We start from the raw sequence: 17,995 nt of genomic DNA, 5'->3' as shown, positions 1-17,995 counted from the left end.
AGACAGGACTCTTCATAACCACCGCTGTGAGAGCCTCAGATCCTACACAGTGCTATTTCCCAGAAGATAGAACTCTTCATAACCACCGCTGTGAGAGCCTCAGATCCTACACGGCGCTATATCCCAGAAGACACGACTCTTCATAACCACCGCTGTGAGAACCTCAGATCCTACACGGCGCTATATCGCAGAAGACAGGACTCTTCATAACCACCGCTGTGAGAGCCTCAGATCCTACACAGTGCTATTTCCCAGAAGATAGAACTCTTCATAACCACCGCTGTGAGAGCCTCAGATCCTACACGGCGCTATATCCCAGAAGACACGACTCTTCATAACCACCGCTGTGAGAACCTCAGATCCTACATAATATTTATTTCTTTTTTATTAGCGATGTAATATCATAATTATATTAAATATTTTACTTATATTATTGCTTATACGCGGCCGGGGCGTGAACCTGACTTACTCACCTCCAGCAAGTTCCGAGGTCAAGAAAGGTGGAGCTATACCCCTACTCCCCCTTACCTCTTCACGGCGTGCTGTTTAATTAATTAAGCGCAGGGACAGCTTTACCGTTTACTGTTTATACACTTTCTGTCGATTACGTTTCTAGTTGTATTTACTAAATTAATACTTTATGTACTTGTTCAAGCAATGCATATTGGCAGAATGTTTTCAGTCACTATATAAGGTTTAGAGATCCAGGATAGTTCAGTCGGTCTAGCGACTGGCTACGGGCAGGGTAGCCGAGGTTCGATTCCCGGCAGGTACGAGATATCTGTCTCTTCTCACCAGCATCCAGACCAACTCTAGGGCCCACCCAGTCTCCTATCCAATAGGTACAGATCCTCTTTTCCGGAGGGATTACAGCGGTCGGGGCGTGAAACTGACCACACAGCTCCATCTAGTGCCGAGGTCAAGAATGATGGAGCTATACCTCCACTCCCCCATACGTTTTCATGGCAGAAGTTGACAGTCTCTGCCATGGACACGTATGGGGGAGTTGAGGTATAGGTCCATACGTGTTCATGGCAGAATTCGACAGTCTCTGTTCATGTATTGCTCATTCTGTGAACGAAGAGAATTTGTTACTGCCTATCCGTCAATCCGAAAGTTTCATACCCGAAACTACTAAACGGATTTTTATGAAACTAGGTATTGGCTGTCTGCATTAGGCATATAGGTCGAATTGACTTTTGGTATTGTCAATTAAATACTGTATAAACTATCCTACTTTGCTCATTCCCTTGATACAAATGTTCATTATCCGCCCTTTTTTTTATTGCTAGTGGGGTGGGACTAAGTCCCTTGTACTGCGGCCACTTCTGACCTATTGTACCAGCCCCAGATGATAGGTGAGGGCGATTGTGGAGCAATTGGTGGAATGACGATTGGCAGGGGAAACCGAAGTATTCGGAGAAAACCTGCCCCAGCGCCACTTTGCCCACCACAAATCCCACTTGACCAGACCCGGGATCGAACCCGGGCCGCCGCGGTGGGAAGCCAGCGACTAACCGCTTGAGCTATGGCGCGGCCTTTATCCACCCTATAGAGACTCCTGATGTTTGAAGCTCCAAATATAGAAGCGTTATAACACAGAAACGATACTCTCGAAATATCACATAGTCGATTGCTAGTAAATCCGCCATGATGCGGGTAAGTAGAGCCAAGCCACGCTACGGCAAGTTCTCTTTGCAGCAGATGCGCTCGAAATCTACTGTATAACACGATGGCCTCAGCTTTTCTTGCTGGTGTAGAGCGACTACGTGAACATGAAATGGGCCGTTAAGGCATGTCACTTCTGGGCTCGCTTTTATTCTGTGATTATACCGGCAGTGGTTCTGTGAATTCTAATTCGACGAGTCTTGTAACGGTCTGCGGTGCCAATATAACGTTCGGTATATGTGTCACGGGGCTATAAGGACATTTGAGGTCCGGCGTCGGTAAGTTATCGCGCACGCGTCAACAATACGGATGCAGCTATCAAAAGAATAATAATTCTTGGTAGTTCCTTAGGAAGAGCTGTCGTGTTTCATTACAATAATAATATCACATGAAGTGACTACAGCAATCATGACCTACTGTGGTATAGAGTTTCGTGCAGGGTACCAACTTCCGATTGCTGTGGTATAATAATATGTATTGCCGTCATAATGGCTTCCGTGATCAAACTGAGACACGTGATCATCGAAGGCTTATTTATACAATAACCGTATCTGTATTTCTTTCTGCTTTATACGTCTGCCGTTCTTTTCTTATTTTTTTGAGTTGTGTTACAGCGTTGCTTCTATCTTCACGATAGGTGTCAAGGTCCCTACGTTACAATAAAATGATAACGAGTACGGATAGCACCAAAGAAACCAAAGATCTTATTTTTTGACGTCTTTCTCTTGAATTCGTAACAACGCTTCGCGTCCGGCAAGTATACCTAGTTCGAACGACGGTGAGAACTGTTCACTCCTACAAATTTTCATGAGTTTCCTCAGTCTGTACAGGCAGACACTGAATTGTTTAGCTCCGTGGCCGGATTTTCAGTTGTGATGGCCCTTAACAGTAACAACAAAGAATTACTGTTTTTTGGGACTTTTTCCATCATCCGGAATTCTAGGTAATAGAGGACACGACGTTTTGAAAACAGATCCAGTTTCCGAAACGTCGTGTCCTCTTATTACCTAGAATTCCTGACGATGGAAAAAGTCCAAAAACCCAGTAATTCTGTGTGTCATCCACCATCGTCAGAACCCTTTAGAAGTAACAACAGACTTATGACAAATTTTTTGTTCACTAACTTTTCGTGATTTTATAGAAGCACATGTCTCAGTAAAATCTGTGGATCATATTTCTATTTCGTGCAGGTCCCGGTGTGACAGCCCCGATCGCCCCATTTAAATCCGGCCCTGGTTTGCAGCTATCATCTGAATGTAGCTGTCTGAAGCAAGGTGCTAACTAAATCGCTTCGCATATGGATCACAGTCCCTGGAAAGTTACTATTATCTCAGCTTGTCAAGAAATTCTCCATTCATTGAATCCTATCCTGAACCAGATGAATCTAGTACGCACCCTCACGCCATGTTTCCTTAAGATCCGTCTTAATATTATCCTCTCATCCACGCTCAATGTCTCCCAGACGGTCCCTTAAAGTTTTCCAGCCAAAAAGTTTTATTCATTTGTCATCTCTCCATGCATTCTACATGCCAAGCATATATAATCCTTCTCGATTTGATAAAACAGTTCAATTTGTGAACCTCCTCATTATGCAGTGTTCTTTACTTCTTTGTTAGTTCTACAGACGTTCTTCTCAGCTTCCTGTTCCCAAACCCCCTTCTATTATTACATAGAATACCCCAACTGTTCTTCTTCTTCTTAATATTCTATAATATCAAAGTTTACGTCTCTAAGGCCAGTTGCAAGTCTGACCTTCAGTCAATACCATCTTCGTTTGGGTCACTCAACACCTGTTCTTCCCCAGATGTCATTACTGTCTTCGATAGCCTGTTACCTTCCAAATTCTCCACGTGGGTTCTCTATAACTTTCCGTATTTCTTAATATTCTTTATTGTGACAGCTGCACCAAGTTGCTGTCTGCGTGTTCCGTTTAGCATACGCACTCATAACTTGCATCCAACCATTGATCTTAAGAGTCTCATCTGCACTGCCTCGAGTCACTGCTTATCCTTTCTTTGCAGAATACAAATTTCAGGTCAAATTGGCAAAGTAGATTTTGCCGTTATTTTTATGAAACATTAGTTGAATATCCTTTTGACATATTTCTACTTAAATGTCTAGACTGCGGACTGGGCGATCAAGGAATCGAGGGTTGTTTTCAGACAGGGGCAAAAAATATTCTCTGCTCCACAGTACCCACACCGGTTCAGTCTTCTGTTCACTGGGTACCGGTGGGCATATTCCCGAGGATAAAGCAGAGGAGGCCTGAAGCTGACAACTTACATCCATCCGTTACCGATTTTAAGAATTGTGGGCCTATACCTCCACTTACGTATAAGTCTTCATGATGTGGGCCTTAAATAAGCACGCCACTCCAGTACAAGTCTTCATAACTTGACGCTTAACAAACACAAGAAGTACTTTATCTTTTTTTTCTATTTATTTATTTTATTTATCATGTACATATTTACATAATTGTGAGGTTATATTTCCTGGGTAGTTAAATATGAAAACCTGCTCAGTTATCCATCCATTTCAATCATTTATGTGGCTGGCTTGAAACGTTGTCCAAGTAATAACTTCATACGTTAACTAGTGCTGTTCTGAGTGTTGTATTATGTTTTATCGTGAGAATTGCAGAAATTGGATACGAGGAAGTCTGGACAGCGAAGCACTGCAGATAACGCTTTGACGAATGCCGTAAGCTGTCGGTTTTTCCAGACACAAAGGCGCTGCGAAGGTCAGACCCATGGATTCGCGGGGATTTTATCCAGAAGGGGACAGCCAGAAAAATTGCTTCTAGACTTCGATGAAGCCGCTGAAAAATATCTTTACTGCACACGCTGTGGTGTTCAGCATAGAAGAACGGCTTTAAAAATAATTTACTTTTTTGTGTTAATATTTGGCGCAGCTTCTCCCTTTTAGATTGAATTTCTTTCCAAAAAATCCATGTTGACACACAACGGGGGATGTGGGCATGACAAGTCTTCGCATATTTTGTCTGCTTGCCCCTTCTTCGGACTTCGAACTACACAACACGAAAGCAAGGCGCTGAGGAGAATGCTTTCGACCTAAGTGAGAGGTAGTAAAGGGAGATTAGAGAAAATTGCATATCGAGGACTTCGATATTGTGTTTCCTTCGTCAAATATTGCTAGGGTGATCAAAGGAAGGAGGTTGAGGTATGGGACATGCAGCATGCATGGGAGAGATGAAGTATGCATACAAAATTCTGGTCGGAAAATCTGAATGAAAGAGGCCACATGGGAGTATTTAAATTTAGCTTGAATGATAATATTAAGATTGATCTTAAAGAACCATTGTGCGAGGGTTCAGCCTGGATTCGTCTGGCTCCATATGGTGGGCTGTGGCGTGCTCTTATGAATACCGTAAGGGACATTAAGGTCCTGCAAGGTACAACGAATTTCATGACAAGCCAGGCAACTGTTAGTTTCCCGACAGTGACTCAGCTCCATTTTAGCTATATTTGTGCCGTTGGGTATCCTTAGGGTTTCATGGGTTTACTCAGTACCTCGAAGCCATATTCCTTCTAAGCTGGCGCACGCGGCCGCGCGTCAGCTATTGCACTTCCGCGCATGAGTCTCATTCGCCCGTGCATTTTTATCGGTTTCGTATATAGCAGTTTGAATTAACAGAAATAAAACTGAAAAAGTAAACTACAATTTTTGGGGCCTGTCATGGGCCTTTGACCACCTCTGTGGTCTAGTGGTCAGAGTTCCTGGTTACAGATATAGAGGTCCCGGGTTCGATTCCCGGCGCTACCAGATTTTTTGAGAAGTAGAGGGTCTGGAACGAGGTCCACTCAGCCTCGTGAGGATAATTGATGAGCTATTTCAAGGAAATAGCGGCTCCGGTCTAGAAAACCGAGATTAAAGGCCGTGGAGATCCGTTTTGCTGACCACGTGACATCCTCTATCCGCAAAAGTTTGCACTAACTTCGTCGACAAGCGGCGGACGCTCGGTCGGTGGTATTGTTTGCTCGCGGACTACAGGCCATGGAGTGTGTTTATGGACATTTTCGAAAGTCGCTTCTCCACTCCTTGTTGCCCAAGCCAAACGAATTGCAGCTCAGAAGACATCATGACTTGCGCACTAGCATCCCCGGCGTAGATATTTTAAAACTTAGTTCTTATCTCTCAGAAAACAAACCAGAGCTCCATTATAATCGCTTAATTATTGCGTAAACAATCGTTCTTTATTCTGAGAAATAAATGAACAAACAAACAGCGCGGCAAAATATCGGGTTGTTTAATGTTAAAGCAAGCAGTACAGCTAACAACTGCTTAAAAGAGTTAAACATAAAATGGCGATTCTGATGCACATACGAAGGGGGACCCAAAAATAACTGGAACCGACCTGTTGCGCGCGCATGCTTTGTAGTTACGAGTTGTGCTGCTAGGTGGTGTTAGCTGGGGGTCTCCCGCGACTGTTAGTGAGCTGGCGTCAGTCTGAGTTAAGTGGTTTGTCTGTGGTGCTCTGTTGTGTTGTTTCAACCCTTTGGCGATTAGCGAGATGGCCGACCAGAAGGAACAAAGAGTGTGCGTGAAATTTTGCTTTCTGTTAGGGAAAACTGCAGCCGAGACTGCTGGGATGCTTCGGCAAGCCTTTAATGATGATGTTTTGGGGAAATCACAGGTCTACGAGTGGTTTTCCCGTTTCAAATCTGGCATCATGTCAACAGAAGACATGCCACGCCCCGGGCGTCCTTCGACAGGAAGAAATGACGAAAACATTGCCAAAATCAAACGTGCAATTGATGAAGATCGTCGAAAGACCATTGACCAACTTTCTGAGGAAACGAACATCTCATGGAGCACGGTCCAGCGAATTTTAACCGAAGGTTTGCACATGAGACGGGTGTCTGCAAAATTTGTTCCTCGCTTGCTCGGAGATGACCAAAGAGAAAACCGCGTGAATGTTTGCCGCGACTTGAAGAGTGAAGTGCAGAACGATCCAGAATTTCTTAAAAGAATTGTGACTGGCGATGAGTCTTGGTGCTACGGGTACGATCCAGAATCAAAGCAATCATCAAGCCAGTGGAAAACTCCAACTTCACCACGACCGAAGAAAGCGCGTCAAGTGCGATCCAATGTGAAAAGAATGTTGATTTGTTTTTTTGATGTGAATGGCATTGTCCACAAAGAGTTCGTTCCGCCAGGACAAACAGTGAACCAACATTTTTACCTGGATGTGTTACTAAGATTACGAGAGAGTGTGCGACGAAAACGGTCCGAAATGTGGAGAAATGGCAACTGGTTACTTCACCACGACAATGCTCCAGCCCACACAGCTTTGACGGTCCGACAGTTTTTGACAAGCAACAGCATGGTGATTGTGCCTCATCCACCTTACTCACCCGACCTGGCTCCGTCGGACTTTTTTTTTGTTTCCACGGATGAAGAGAAGTCTGAAAGGAAAGCGATTCCGTGATGTGGATGAAGTCAAAGAAAACACACTAAAGGCTTTGAACAGTATCCAGCCTCAAGAATTCCAGCACTGTTTTGAGCAGTGGCAAAGGCGTTGGGACAAGTGCATTAATGCACATGGACAATACTTTGAAGGGGACTAATATACAGTTCAATAAAAATGCAAAAATTAAAAATAACAAAAATAAATTCCGGTTATTTTTGGGTCCCCCCTCGTATATTAACAACTTGAACCGGAAATTTGTTTCTTCTTTTCGCGTTTTGATGTGAGATATCTGGGGATTATGTTATCTCCTAAAATCCTACTCTATAGAAACCAGTTTCATCATGACTTTGGGTGGGAATTTCCGAAAGCGCCGATCTGTCTCCTAAAACAGAACCGACGGAGCCTAATGTAACGTGGAGGAACCGGCGTTAACTTCATTTGTTAGCTGGTACTGGGAGATAAGAAGCGAGAGCTTCTGAGTTCAATTAACACGCCCATGTGTAACAGGCCGGATAACACGGACACCACAATCACGGGGTTAGCTGAGGCCTTTGTTATCATGTTGTTTTAAACTGGCATGTCTTGTAACATGTTTTTTTAACGACATTTCTCTTGTTTTGTTGTTTCAAGGCGAACGTGGTTGATGTTGTTTGCTTAAAGCCGGTATTGTCTTTGATGCTTTTTTGTTTAAGGCCCAATTATCTTGTTTCATTGGAAGTACAAGATACGGAGACTACTTTCCTTAAGCCATTACTGCAAGCTCAGCTGCGATGCTGCGTGAGGCCTTCCGTAACAGCTTATGGAAGCCAGTCCGCTCTCCAATTAGATACTTTGCATAATCCGTCATGTTAATCTTCGATCAGTTTGAATCACATTAATTGGTCTATTTCCAGAACAGTTTCTTAACACCTCCGTTACAACTCGTGAACATATTTCGGATTTAATGATAATATAATTTCAGTCGTTCAATGCTATTACGTGAGAAAATTTGCATCATACGTGTATTAGTTAGATTAAATTTTGGTTGTGGATAACTTTTCTGTAATTAACAATCAACGTTCATAAAATTCATTGTTGTTCTTGTTGTTGTTTAAGCATTCTATATAAGTTCTTTCACACACTAATTACGGTATATTTCACACACACACATCACCCTTAGCACACCTACCATTTGTTTCACCACATCTTCAGGAAATGGAAGCGTGGAATGATGTTTTGGTTCCTGCACGTGACAAGGAGGGGTGTGTTCAAGGGAGCCTGGTCTTCTTGACCCGTAGACCCTCGAATCGCCCAAATTATCGATAAATACGCCTTCCACAGGGAACACTACATAGGATTTGAGGTTCTCACAGAGGTAGTTATGAAGATGGAGGCGACATGTTCCTCCGAAACGTTGGCTGACTTTCAATGGCCTACCCGCCGTTATATCACAGAAGATAGAAACTCTTCCTACTGTACTACTCTTTCCACTAATGAAGGTAACGGGTGAAGTTGTCGCTGTGTTTAACTAATTAAGCACTACGCCATGAAGGCGTATGGGGGAGTGGATATATAGATCCACATATTTATTGACCTTAGCACTAGCTGGAAGTGATTGATCAGCTTCAGACCTCGGTCGCTTTATGTTCGGAGAAAGAGCCCCGGTACCCATTGGGTAGGAGGTTTGGTGAGCCCCAGGGTCAGTCTGGACGACGTGGAGAAAAAAAAATTCATGACTGTACAGGGGCTCGAACTCCGACTACTCAGCCGAACAGCTCGTAGCCAGTCGCTGCACTAGCTGTGCTACTTCGGTTCCCCGCTAGGTGAGCCCCAGGGCCAGTCTGGACGACGTGGAGAAGAACAAATTCTCGACTGTACCGGGGCTCGAACTCCGACCACTCTGCCGTACAGCTCGTAGCCAGTCGCTGCACTAGCTGTGCTACTTCGGTTCCCCGCTAGGTGAGCCCCAGGGCCAGTCTGGACGACGTGGAGAAGAACAAATTCTCGACTGTACCGGGGCTCGAACTCCGACCACTCTGCCGTACAGCTCGTAGCCAGTCGCTGCACTAGCTGTGCTACTTCGGTTCCCCGCTAGGTGAGCCCCAGGGCCAGTCTGGACGACGTGGAGAAGAACAAATTCTCGACTGTACCGGGGCTCGAACTCCGACCACTCTGCCGTACAGCTCGTAGCCAGTCGCTGTACTAGCTTCGCTACATCGGTTCCACGCTAATGATGGTAACCCAAATTTAACATTTGTTCACACAGCGTAATCTGTTGACATCATACAACAATGCAAAACAAAAAGAATCATAAATGTACTCCCAGTGCTTAAAAAGTATCCTGTAGCCAGAATTTTGTTTTAATTCTCCGTGTTCTTATTTCAGGTCAGTTTTCGTCAAATTATAAGATAACAATTGGAGCTGACTTCTCCATCAAATCTCTGCAATGGGACGAGCAGACAAAGATCAACCTTCAGCTCTGGTAAGTACAGCAATTTTTTTTTTATTATTTATTAAGCAATCAGAATCTACAATTATATAAGCTAGTTTGCTGGCGTAAGAGCTGTGATGCTCTTTAATGACGTGATCAGTCCCTTCTCCAGTGGGAGGTTCCTCTTAGTTTTCTTTTAGGTCAGCTAGCCAGTATCTTCGGAGTCTTCGATTGTGATGCGGTTCAACGAGTGGCTGTAGTATGTCGTTTGGGTGATTTGCTAGTTTGTTGTGTTGTGTGGTACTTTTTTCTCTGATGACGTCAAGTACAGCAATGAAAGCGAAAAGATACGTGTGCCGCTAAATTGCAAGGCCCATACAGGAAGCAGATGGTAAGAAGGAGAGTTGCCCCAGGATACTACTGTAATGCACCCATTGCATGGCAGGATCTGGCAGTGTCACAAGCTCTAGTGCTATAAGAAGCGTCCCTGTGCTTAATTAAGCACTACCCCATAAAGATGTACAGGGGAGTGCATGTATAGATTACGTAGTCTTGACCTCGGCATTAGCTGGAGGTGAGTGGTCAGCTTCACGCCCCGATCGCTTTACACCCGAGGAAAGAACCCACTTACCCATTGGATAGGAGGATCTGTGGGCCCCAGCACAGGTCTGAACGACGTGGAGGAGACTCGAACTCCGACCCCTCTGTCGTCCAGCCCGTCGCCATTCGCAATACCGACTACGCTATTGCCGCTCACAATATGCCGCGTATATTTATCTTAATATTATTAGACCCTTTCTACGTTTAGAGTTTTAGAATTTGGATTGTGGCGGGCCCTAATAATAGCGTAACGATCTTTGGGTTCTGTAAAATGTAAGGAATTTCTTGAGTATACAAGCGACTGCTAGCTCCTAGATAAAGTATCCACTCCTTGGATTCCGTTCCTGTTCTTGTGTTGGCATGCATAATTCATTTTATTGAAAATCCAGAAATAGCTCTAGCTATTGAGAAGCGGCAGGAGAGGTTTGTATCAGTGATCATGGGTATGGAAGGGGGGAGGTCAGGCGCCTGTCCCCTTGATTTTTGGAGGAAATAAACGTTGAAGAAAAGGAAATGGATTATACCGAATATTAATAACAAAAATTAGAGATATTTTATAAAGAACATTCTTCTGTCCTGATTACTCTAGTGTGATCAGTAAAAGTGGTCTTAAACGACTTAAACTGTCAGTTTTTAAGCAAATATTCCGGTTGCACCTTTGCAGAAGCAGCTGCCCCCTTCTTGTGAAGAATCCGGGCAGTGGCCATGGTAAAGACCTCGTGAAAAAAATAAATCGACTAATCACAAAATCTGTAAGGTCATAATCCGGCATTTACAGTAGAAGAAGGCACCCGCTTTCAAGTTGGTTTCATCCCAAATTTCCTTCGACCCTGAAGTTGGAGGCTATATGTTGCTCCGAAACGTCGGTTCACTTTCAAAGAATCGCACTTCATAAACACTGTGTGAACTTCGGATCTTACAGATGAAATTTGTTGTGCAACTTGGCCTGTCACATAAGAAAAAAATATGGACTCAGGGCATTTGAGAACAGGGTGCTGTGGGGAGGGGGAGATTTGGACTCTGCAAGGAGGAGTAACAGAAGTTGGACAAAGATATATAACGAGGACCTTCATGATTCGTATTTCTCGTTAAATACTATTAAAATGAGATTGATTGTTTTTGTTGCACGCATGGAAAGGAAGATACATACAGAAGTTTTGGTAGAGAACTTAGAGGAAAGAGGCCAACTGGAAGACCCAGATCTTGAGGAAATAAGATGGGAGGTTGTGGACTGGATTTATCTGGCTCAGGATAACGACCAGTGGCGGGCTCTTGTGAAGAAGTAACGCGCCTTCAGGTTCCACTGAACGGTGGGAACTTCTTGATTAGCTGAGCAACTATTAGCTTCTTAAGAATGACTTCTGTTCCATGGTGTAGTTAAGTAAGTCAGATAAAATTCGTTCTCTCTGCGCTACATTGTCTTACAGAATCGATTTTATACAAGTACGAAATCGATTCTTGTGGAAGCCAGTCAGTAGTGTAAAAAATTGCAGGAGGAAGACAAAGTTATTGAAAATTAATTTATTTTATATTTTGCATCCCCGTTCTTTCGCTGCTAAGTCTGAGCAGATGTTTATGGGGATGATTGATTAAAGGATGGGTAAAAAAAAGTAAAGCTATCCCTGTAACAGGCCGTGAAGGCCCATAGGGTTGTGAGACGTTGAGAGTCCCATATTATTAAAGGATGGGTAGACATTTTAAAGGGTCCAGCATGTACGAGTGTGTCTCTCCCTGCCCCCACAGTCTGTAAGGGAGCGGATTACCTCAACTGGTAAAGCCTTTGACGTGTATCAGGAAAGTACCGTGTTCGAATCCCAATCTAACGACGGATATCTTGAGAATTTTCGTTTCTTTCATCAGTCCTTTAAGAAAAACATCGAGAAAATTTCTCGAAATAGGCATTTCTTCCTCATTTTCAGATCACTAGATATTCGCCCTTTAATCTCATTCGACGCGAAGTAACCTCTGATTGTAACCCACTGTGTCGTCATTACCCAGCTAACAAACTGACCACATGGAGCTCGAGAGTTAGAAGTATTACGAACAGTTCGACAGCGATGTTCGGTTTTATTGAATGATGGAGATATTAAAATTCTGGAAGATAATACTCTGCTCGTGTTAGATACTTGAACAAAGCAAACTGTTGGAAACTGCGGCTAATTTAACGAACTAATATTGGTAACGTGTTTAAATTAAGAAAGGTGGGATGGGCAGGACATTATGAACGCGCAGTTAAAGACGAAATTCATTCAACATTTGGTCTGAAAACTCCCACTGGTAGAGATATTGGTGTGGATGAAAGGATAATATTGAAATGGATTTGAGATAAAAAGCGATTGCGGTTATACGAATTGATTAAAATATTTCATGGTATGATCCTTTGGCGGGTGTGTGAGCATGATGATTGTCAGTTATTCAGAGAATTGATTTTTCATGGAGTGTGTTAGTTGGGTAGTTAGTTAATTAGTTTAAGTAGAATAATTGGGATAATTGTCTGAAGTTTTCTGACAATTGTTGCCTCATTTTACCCATGGGCAACGTCCATTTTCTTAGGTGCATTTGTTACACACGAAGTTTCTGAAAAGACTCTTTCTGTTACCAGGTATCGAAACACGATTCCTCGGTCGTCCAGCCCATAGCCTAGTCATTATACTGATGGAGCTGTGAATACTCTTGATATTATGGAGAAAGAGGCCATGACTACTCCCACCAATGTTTTTCGTTTACACTCTCATCTAATTTCACTCTACAGAGACGTTAAATGATACACAAACTAATCTTAAAAGTTGGTAATGACCAGTTACTTACATAAAGACCTGTGTCTTATCCTGACCATAGATTATTTTCAACTTAACATTTCCATAATCACTTGAGAATATTATAACGCAATTAGGAGAGTGACAGATTTTGGGTTTTATCAAACAATCAGGGGTTTTATTCTCTGTAGAGTGGGTTCATTCTCCCCAGTACCACGTTCTGAATGTCTCTAGGACCCATGCAACTATGGCAACAGGGGCTCTTTCTTCAGTAGGAAAGAATACCATTGTGTGAAACTGATTATTTGCCTCCACCAGTATTTACATTAGATTTGTCAAACATGTATCCATATCTCTGTACTTCCCGTAAATGTAATGTACGGGTGTGTACAGGAATAGGGTCTACCTGGACCTGGCATAACTCTGTCATATAGTGACTGGCTACAGGATGGAAGGTTGTGGTTCGATTCCTGGCAGGGACAAGAGAGTTTTCTCTCCTCCACACTGTCTAAACCAGCTCTGGGACCCACACATCCTCCTATACAATGTGTAGGTAGAGTGTTTCAATGGCAGTAAAGCAGCCGGGGCGTGAAACCGACACTCACCTCCATCTAGTGCCAAAGTTAAGAATGGTGGAGCTATACCTGCACTCCCCCATATGTCTTAATGGCGTGGTGCCTAATTAATTAAACACAGGGACAAATTTAGGTTTCTTTTTGCATTCTGTCACCTCCACAAACCCAGTAAAACATACACATGTAACAAATGTATAAATATATAGTATCTAGATTGCTGTGTTCCCCTCATGACCATAATGTTTCATTTAAATATGTTTGCAGGGACATTGCAGGCCATGAGCGGTTTGGTTACATGACCAGAGTTTATTACAAATACGCGTGAGTAGATGTTCTTACTTCATATTAGCATAGTGCAGAGGTCAGATATAGCATTTAGGTCTGTTAGAACATCATTCAATTTTGTAATATAACAACGTACAAATACATGTTGAGGTTGATAGATATATGCTCTGGGCCTTTCTAGATTACAAAAATACAACAGAGGACATTAAAATTAAAATAATGTGCTCAATTCTCATAATGCTAATATGAGACTTCAGTGAGAATGTGTACTACAGGTGTTTCCTGCTGTTAATTAATGTGTATATGTGAGTGAGCCAGGTAGTGGATTTATGGAGTATGACAAGCCACAAAAGAGAAACATTAAAAAAAAAATTGGCAACAACAGAAGATAGTTTTACAGGGAGAAATTATGGTGCCAAATAATGTATTTCAGGTACATAATATAAAGATTTCAGGAGGTATTTGAAAACCAAAATGCGATGAGATATTTTACTGATTTTGAGACCTATGCAGGCTTGAAGGTAAAGTTGTTCCTATATTTAATTAAGCACCATGCTGCAAAAACATGTGAATGAGTTCATGTATAGTGCCATGCATTATTTATTTTGGCACCAGATGTAACTGAGTGGTCAGTTTCATGCTCCAGCTGCTTTATCCTGAGGAAAGGTTCCCACAGTACCCATTGGGCAGCAGGCTGGGTGGAACACTGAGATGATCTGGATGCTTTTGAGAAATCAGATGTCTTTGCTTCTGCCAGGAATCAGACCCTGATTTCTGATTTTGTCCAGACTGAAACCTAGTAGTAGATGGAAAAACCAGTTTAATTCCCAAGCCTTGTATAATGCTTCACAGCACCAAATTCTGCTGAAAGAAGAAGGTACTTTATATAGATAGCAGTTTCCAAACTTTCTTATGTGAAAATTCTGGGTATTCTTATGTTAGATTGTGTAATACAAAGGGTAACTTGCCTTCCATTCTGTCACAGTTCTGTTACAGTAATTATATTGCATTAATTTACAATTTTCTACTGAAATGTTTGATAACCTCTTAACATACTTTGGTTTCTGAACCGATTCACAGGACTTTTTAACATCTTATGTCAGAGGGCAGTGAAAGTAAAGACCACCAACACACCCAACTTTCATTAGTACATTGTTCAGTGACAAGAAAGCAGCAATATTTTGACTGCATGAAGTAGGTTAATACAAAAGTATTGTTAATAACATTATTTTATTTTGCAGTTTAAAAAGGTTATACTGATGAAAGTTACACATTTTCTTTACGATATATCACCACATAAATTTTCTTGGTCTTTTATTAACTCCCACCCCACAAATATATATGACAGTCATGTTGAAATTATTCAATTCACAGACTAGAAAAGTAGGTAGGTGGGGTAGTACTCAGTGATACCACATATCTTATCACAGAAAGTTCAGAAACCTTTTCCATTTTCAGAGTTGCTGCGGCAGTGGTATTTGATGTCTCCCGTACCCAAACCTTTCAGTCTGTCTCAAAGGTCAGTAACAAAATTGTATGTAAGCTTTGATTTGATGTTGAATTGAGTGTAGTGAGTTTCAGTTCATAATTTCCCTAGAAATTCCTCAAAAAACAGAAACATAAATTTCATACAGAAAAATGCTGAAACTTTATAGGCTCTATTATGGAGTATGAAGTAAATACAGACAATAGTATGTATATGTCCACATCTGTTTGCCAGAATTCAGGACAGAATCATAATATAAAGTTAATAAAACATAAAGTTCCTACATTTAGGAGCAATTGTAATAGATTAAAATTACATTCAAGAAGAAATTAACAACAGATTAAATTTCTCTTATACCATTCACCTTGCAATCATTTATCTCTTCTGTCTCCAACCTAAAAACTTAAAGACTAAAATACATTAAACTGTTATGTGGATTTACTCAGGCATGATAGAAGGTAAGATAATTATCCATGCAGGTTTACAGAGTCATACTTAAATATATATTACATTAATTTTTCAGTTACATATTTTTAATATCACATTAAATTAGATCTTTGTTTTATGATTGGTGTAGTCCCGCTACAAATTTGAAAATGATATGTTTCTGTTTCTTTTTAANCATTCCAAGCCATTCAACTGCTCTGAAGATGGAGGCGCTACGTTCCTCCGAAACGTCGGCCAAAACGAAGAATACACGGTGCCTAAACCCAGAAGACGACTTTCTTCATTGTCATCGCCGTGAAAACCTCAAAACTTACAATTCTAGAGAAGTTTAAATTTTGAAAGAGACACAGCCTATAGTAAGATTACTATATGTCATGCATGGTACATAATACATGTCACAATCCAAAATTAATGAAATATTTTAGAATGTAAGAGATTTTGGAAAGCAAATTGTTGATATGAAGTAGGTCTCCAAAAGAAACAATAATAATACATAGATGTAGCAGTACATTCAGACAGGAATGTAATACAGAAGGGGGCTGAAAATAGATTAAAATGTAAAATTATACAAGCACAGTAATTCAGAGAATGTGGCATATGAAATGCTTTGGCATCCCAGTAGTCTCTTTGGGCCACAGGAACTGTAGCTAAGGGACTCGAGAAATGGAAGAAACAGTACCAAGAAAGCATTCAGTATATTATTTACCCTCCTCCCAAATATAGCTATCTAGGAAAACTGCATATAATGAGGAAAGTATTGCAATCTTGAAGCCTAAATGGAGGAATTCACCACTGGTTTATTAGGAGAAATGTAAGAAAACCCTCAGTAATAGGATGAGAAAGAGATGATGATGATGATGATGATTATGATAGTAGTGTAATTATAAGTATAAAAATGGTAAAATTGTCCATGTGCTTCAAACTCAGACAGGTACCCCCAGTACCCATTGGATAAGAGTTTGTGTGGTCCCCAGAGCCGGTTTGGACACTGTGGAAAAGAGAAAAATCTTTTGTCCTTGTCAGGAATCGAATCCCAACTGTCCAGTTCATAGCCTGTCACTATACTAACAGAGCTATCCCGGCTCAACTACGTACAAGTATAAAAGTGAATATAAATGAAAAAAGATAAAAATGTTAATAATGTACAAAATATATGAATGATTTTGATATTCTTTTAGAAGGGCAGTACGAAGCAATAAATTTTGGAACCTCTGTTTACTTTGCAATTTGCAATTACACGCTTCAGCCAGTTTCCTTTTATTCTACTTTGATACATGTGGGTACTTTTGCTTATAAAAAGTTGAACAGTTCTTTCCAATGTGACTGGTGAAGATTTTCTTATTTCAGTTCTTCATAATATTGTTAGTGTGATGGACCAGAATGAGACAAATCAAATTTACTTTTTTTCCTTGTTCTTTAGCACTAATGATACACTTGTGCACTTTGTCTTAGCTTGAAGACAAATCCTGACATTTATATAAAAAGAAAAAGGAAATGTCTCTTTTGTTATATAAGTAGAACTGCAGTAGTGAAATTTAAGAAAGACAGTAACTTTTTTCCAGTCTTTGGAAAATCATCATTTACAGGCCTTTCAGTTATGCATATCTTATGAACCTCACAAATTGTTGCTCAAAAATCAGAGTCAAACAAACCACAACCCTCCATAGTATGTTGCTGTATTATTGTCTTTAACTGTTTGTTTTTGTTCTGTACAGTGGTTGAGTGATCTGAGAGAGAAGGTGACGCTGCAAGATGGAACTTGTATTCCTGTGGTCCTGCTGGCAAACAAGTGTGATATCCAGGGCATTGAAATTGCCACTGAAATCATAGCAAAATTCTGCAAGGATAATGATATTGCAGCTTGGTTTGTCACGTCTGCCAAAGAGAACATTAATATTGGTAATATCAATATTTATATATTTTTTCACCTGTTCCTTACATGGGCATGAATCTCAGTATCTCATTGCAAAGGAAGAACGTAGATTGAGGGCATTTGAGCACAAAGTTCTAAGGAGAATAGTCGAATGGATGAGTGAGAAACTAGTAGGGGACCGGAGAAAACTGGAGATGATAGTCCACTTATAGACGTCCATAGACCTTCTTAAATTTACACTGAATTATTAATTATCAATCAGGATACATTGATTACTTAGATCATTATGCCAAGAATTGTCACTGCATAGTTAATACTAAATGTATTTTGAAGTATTTTGTGAACAAATCCAAGTTCTACAATTGGTAATGATTAATTGATCTGCAGTGTAATCTTCAATACTTATTGCACATTGCTATTCTCAACTGTGATTCAAGAGTTATCATGTCTGTTCCATAGTGACT

The 17,995-nt window shown here is 41.2% G+C and overlaps 1 protein-coding gene across 1 annotated transcript in view; it reads left to right on the top strand.

Annotated features, from left to right (window-relative positions):
• The window catches only part of LOC111875721 (ras-related protein Rab-32-like), a 34,737-nt gene that overhangs the window by 11,111 nt on the left and 5,631 nt on the right, over window positions 1–17,995 (top strand). Inside the window, exons 3-6 of the mRNA XM_023872200.2 lie at window positions 9,464–9,560; window positions 13,705–13,761; window positions 15,184–15,244; window positions 17,374–17,557. Of these exons, the coding sequence (XP_023727968.1) occupies window positions 9,464–9,560; window positions 13,705–13,761; window positions 15,184–15,244; window positions 17,374–17,557 (399 nt within the window). The remainder of the gene's footprint in view (window positions 1–9,463; window positions 9,561–13,704; window positions 13,762–15,183; window positions 15,245–17,373; window positions 17,558–17,995) is intronic.

Source organism: Cryptotermes secundus, unplaced genomic scaffold (genome assembly GCF_002891405.2).
Source record: "Cryptotermes secundus unplaced genomic scaffold, Csec_1.0 scaffold1283, whole genome shotgun sequence".
Taxonomy (NCBI): Eukaryota; Metazoa; Arthropoda; class Insecta; order Blattodea; family Kalotermitidae; genus Cryptotermes; species Cryptotermes secundus.
The sequence above is the reverse complement of the archived record's forward strand: the minus strand, read 5'-3'. Positions and strand labels throughout refer to the sequence as shown.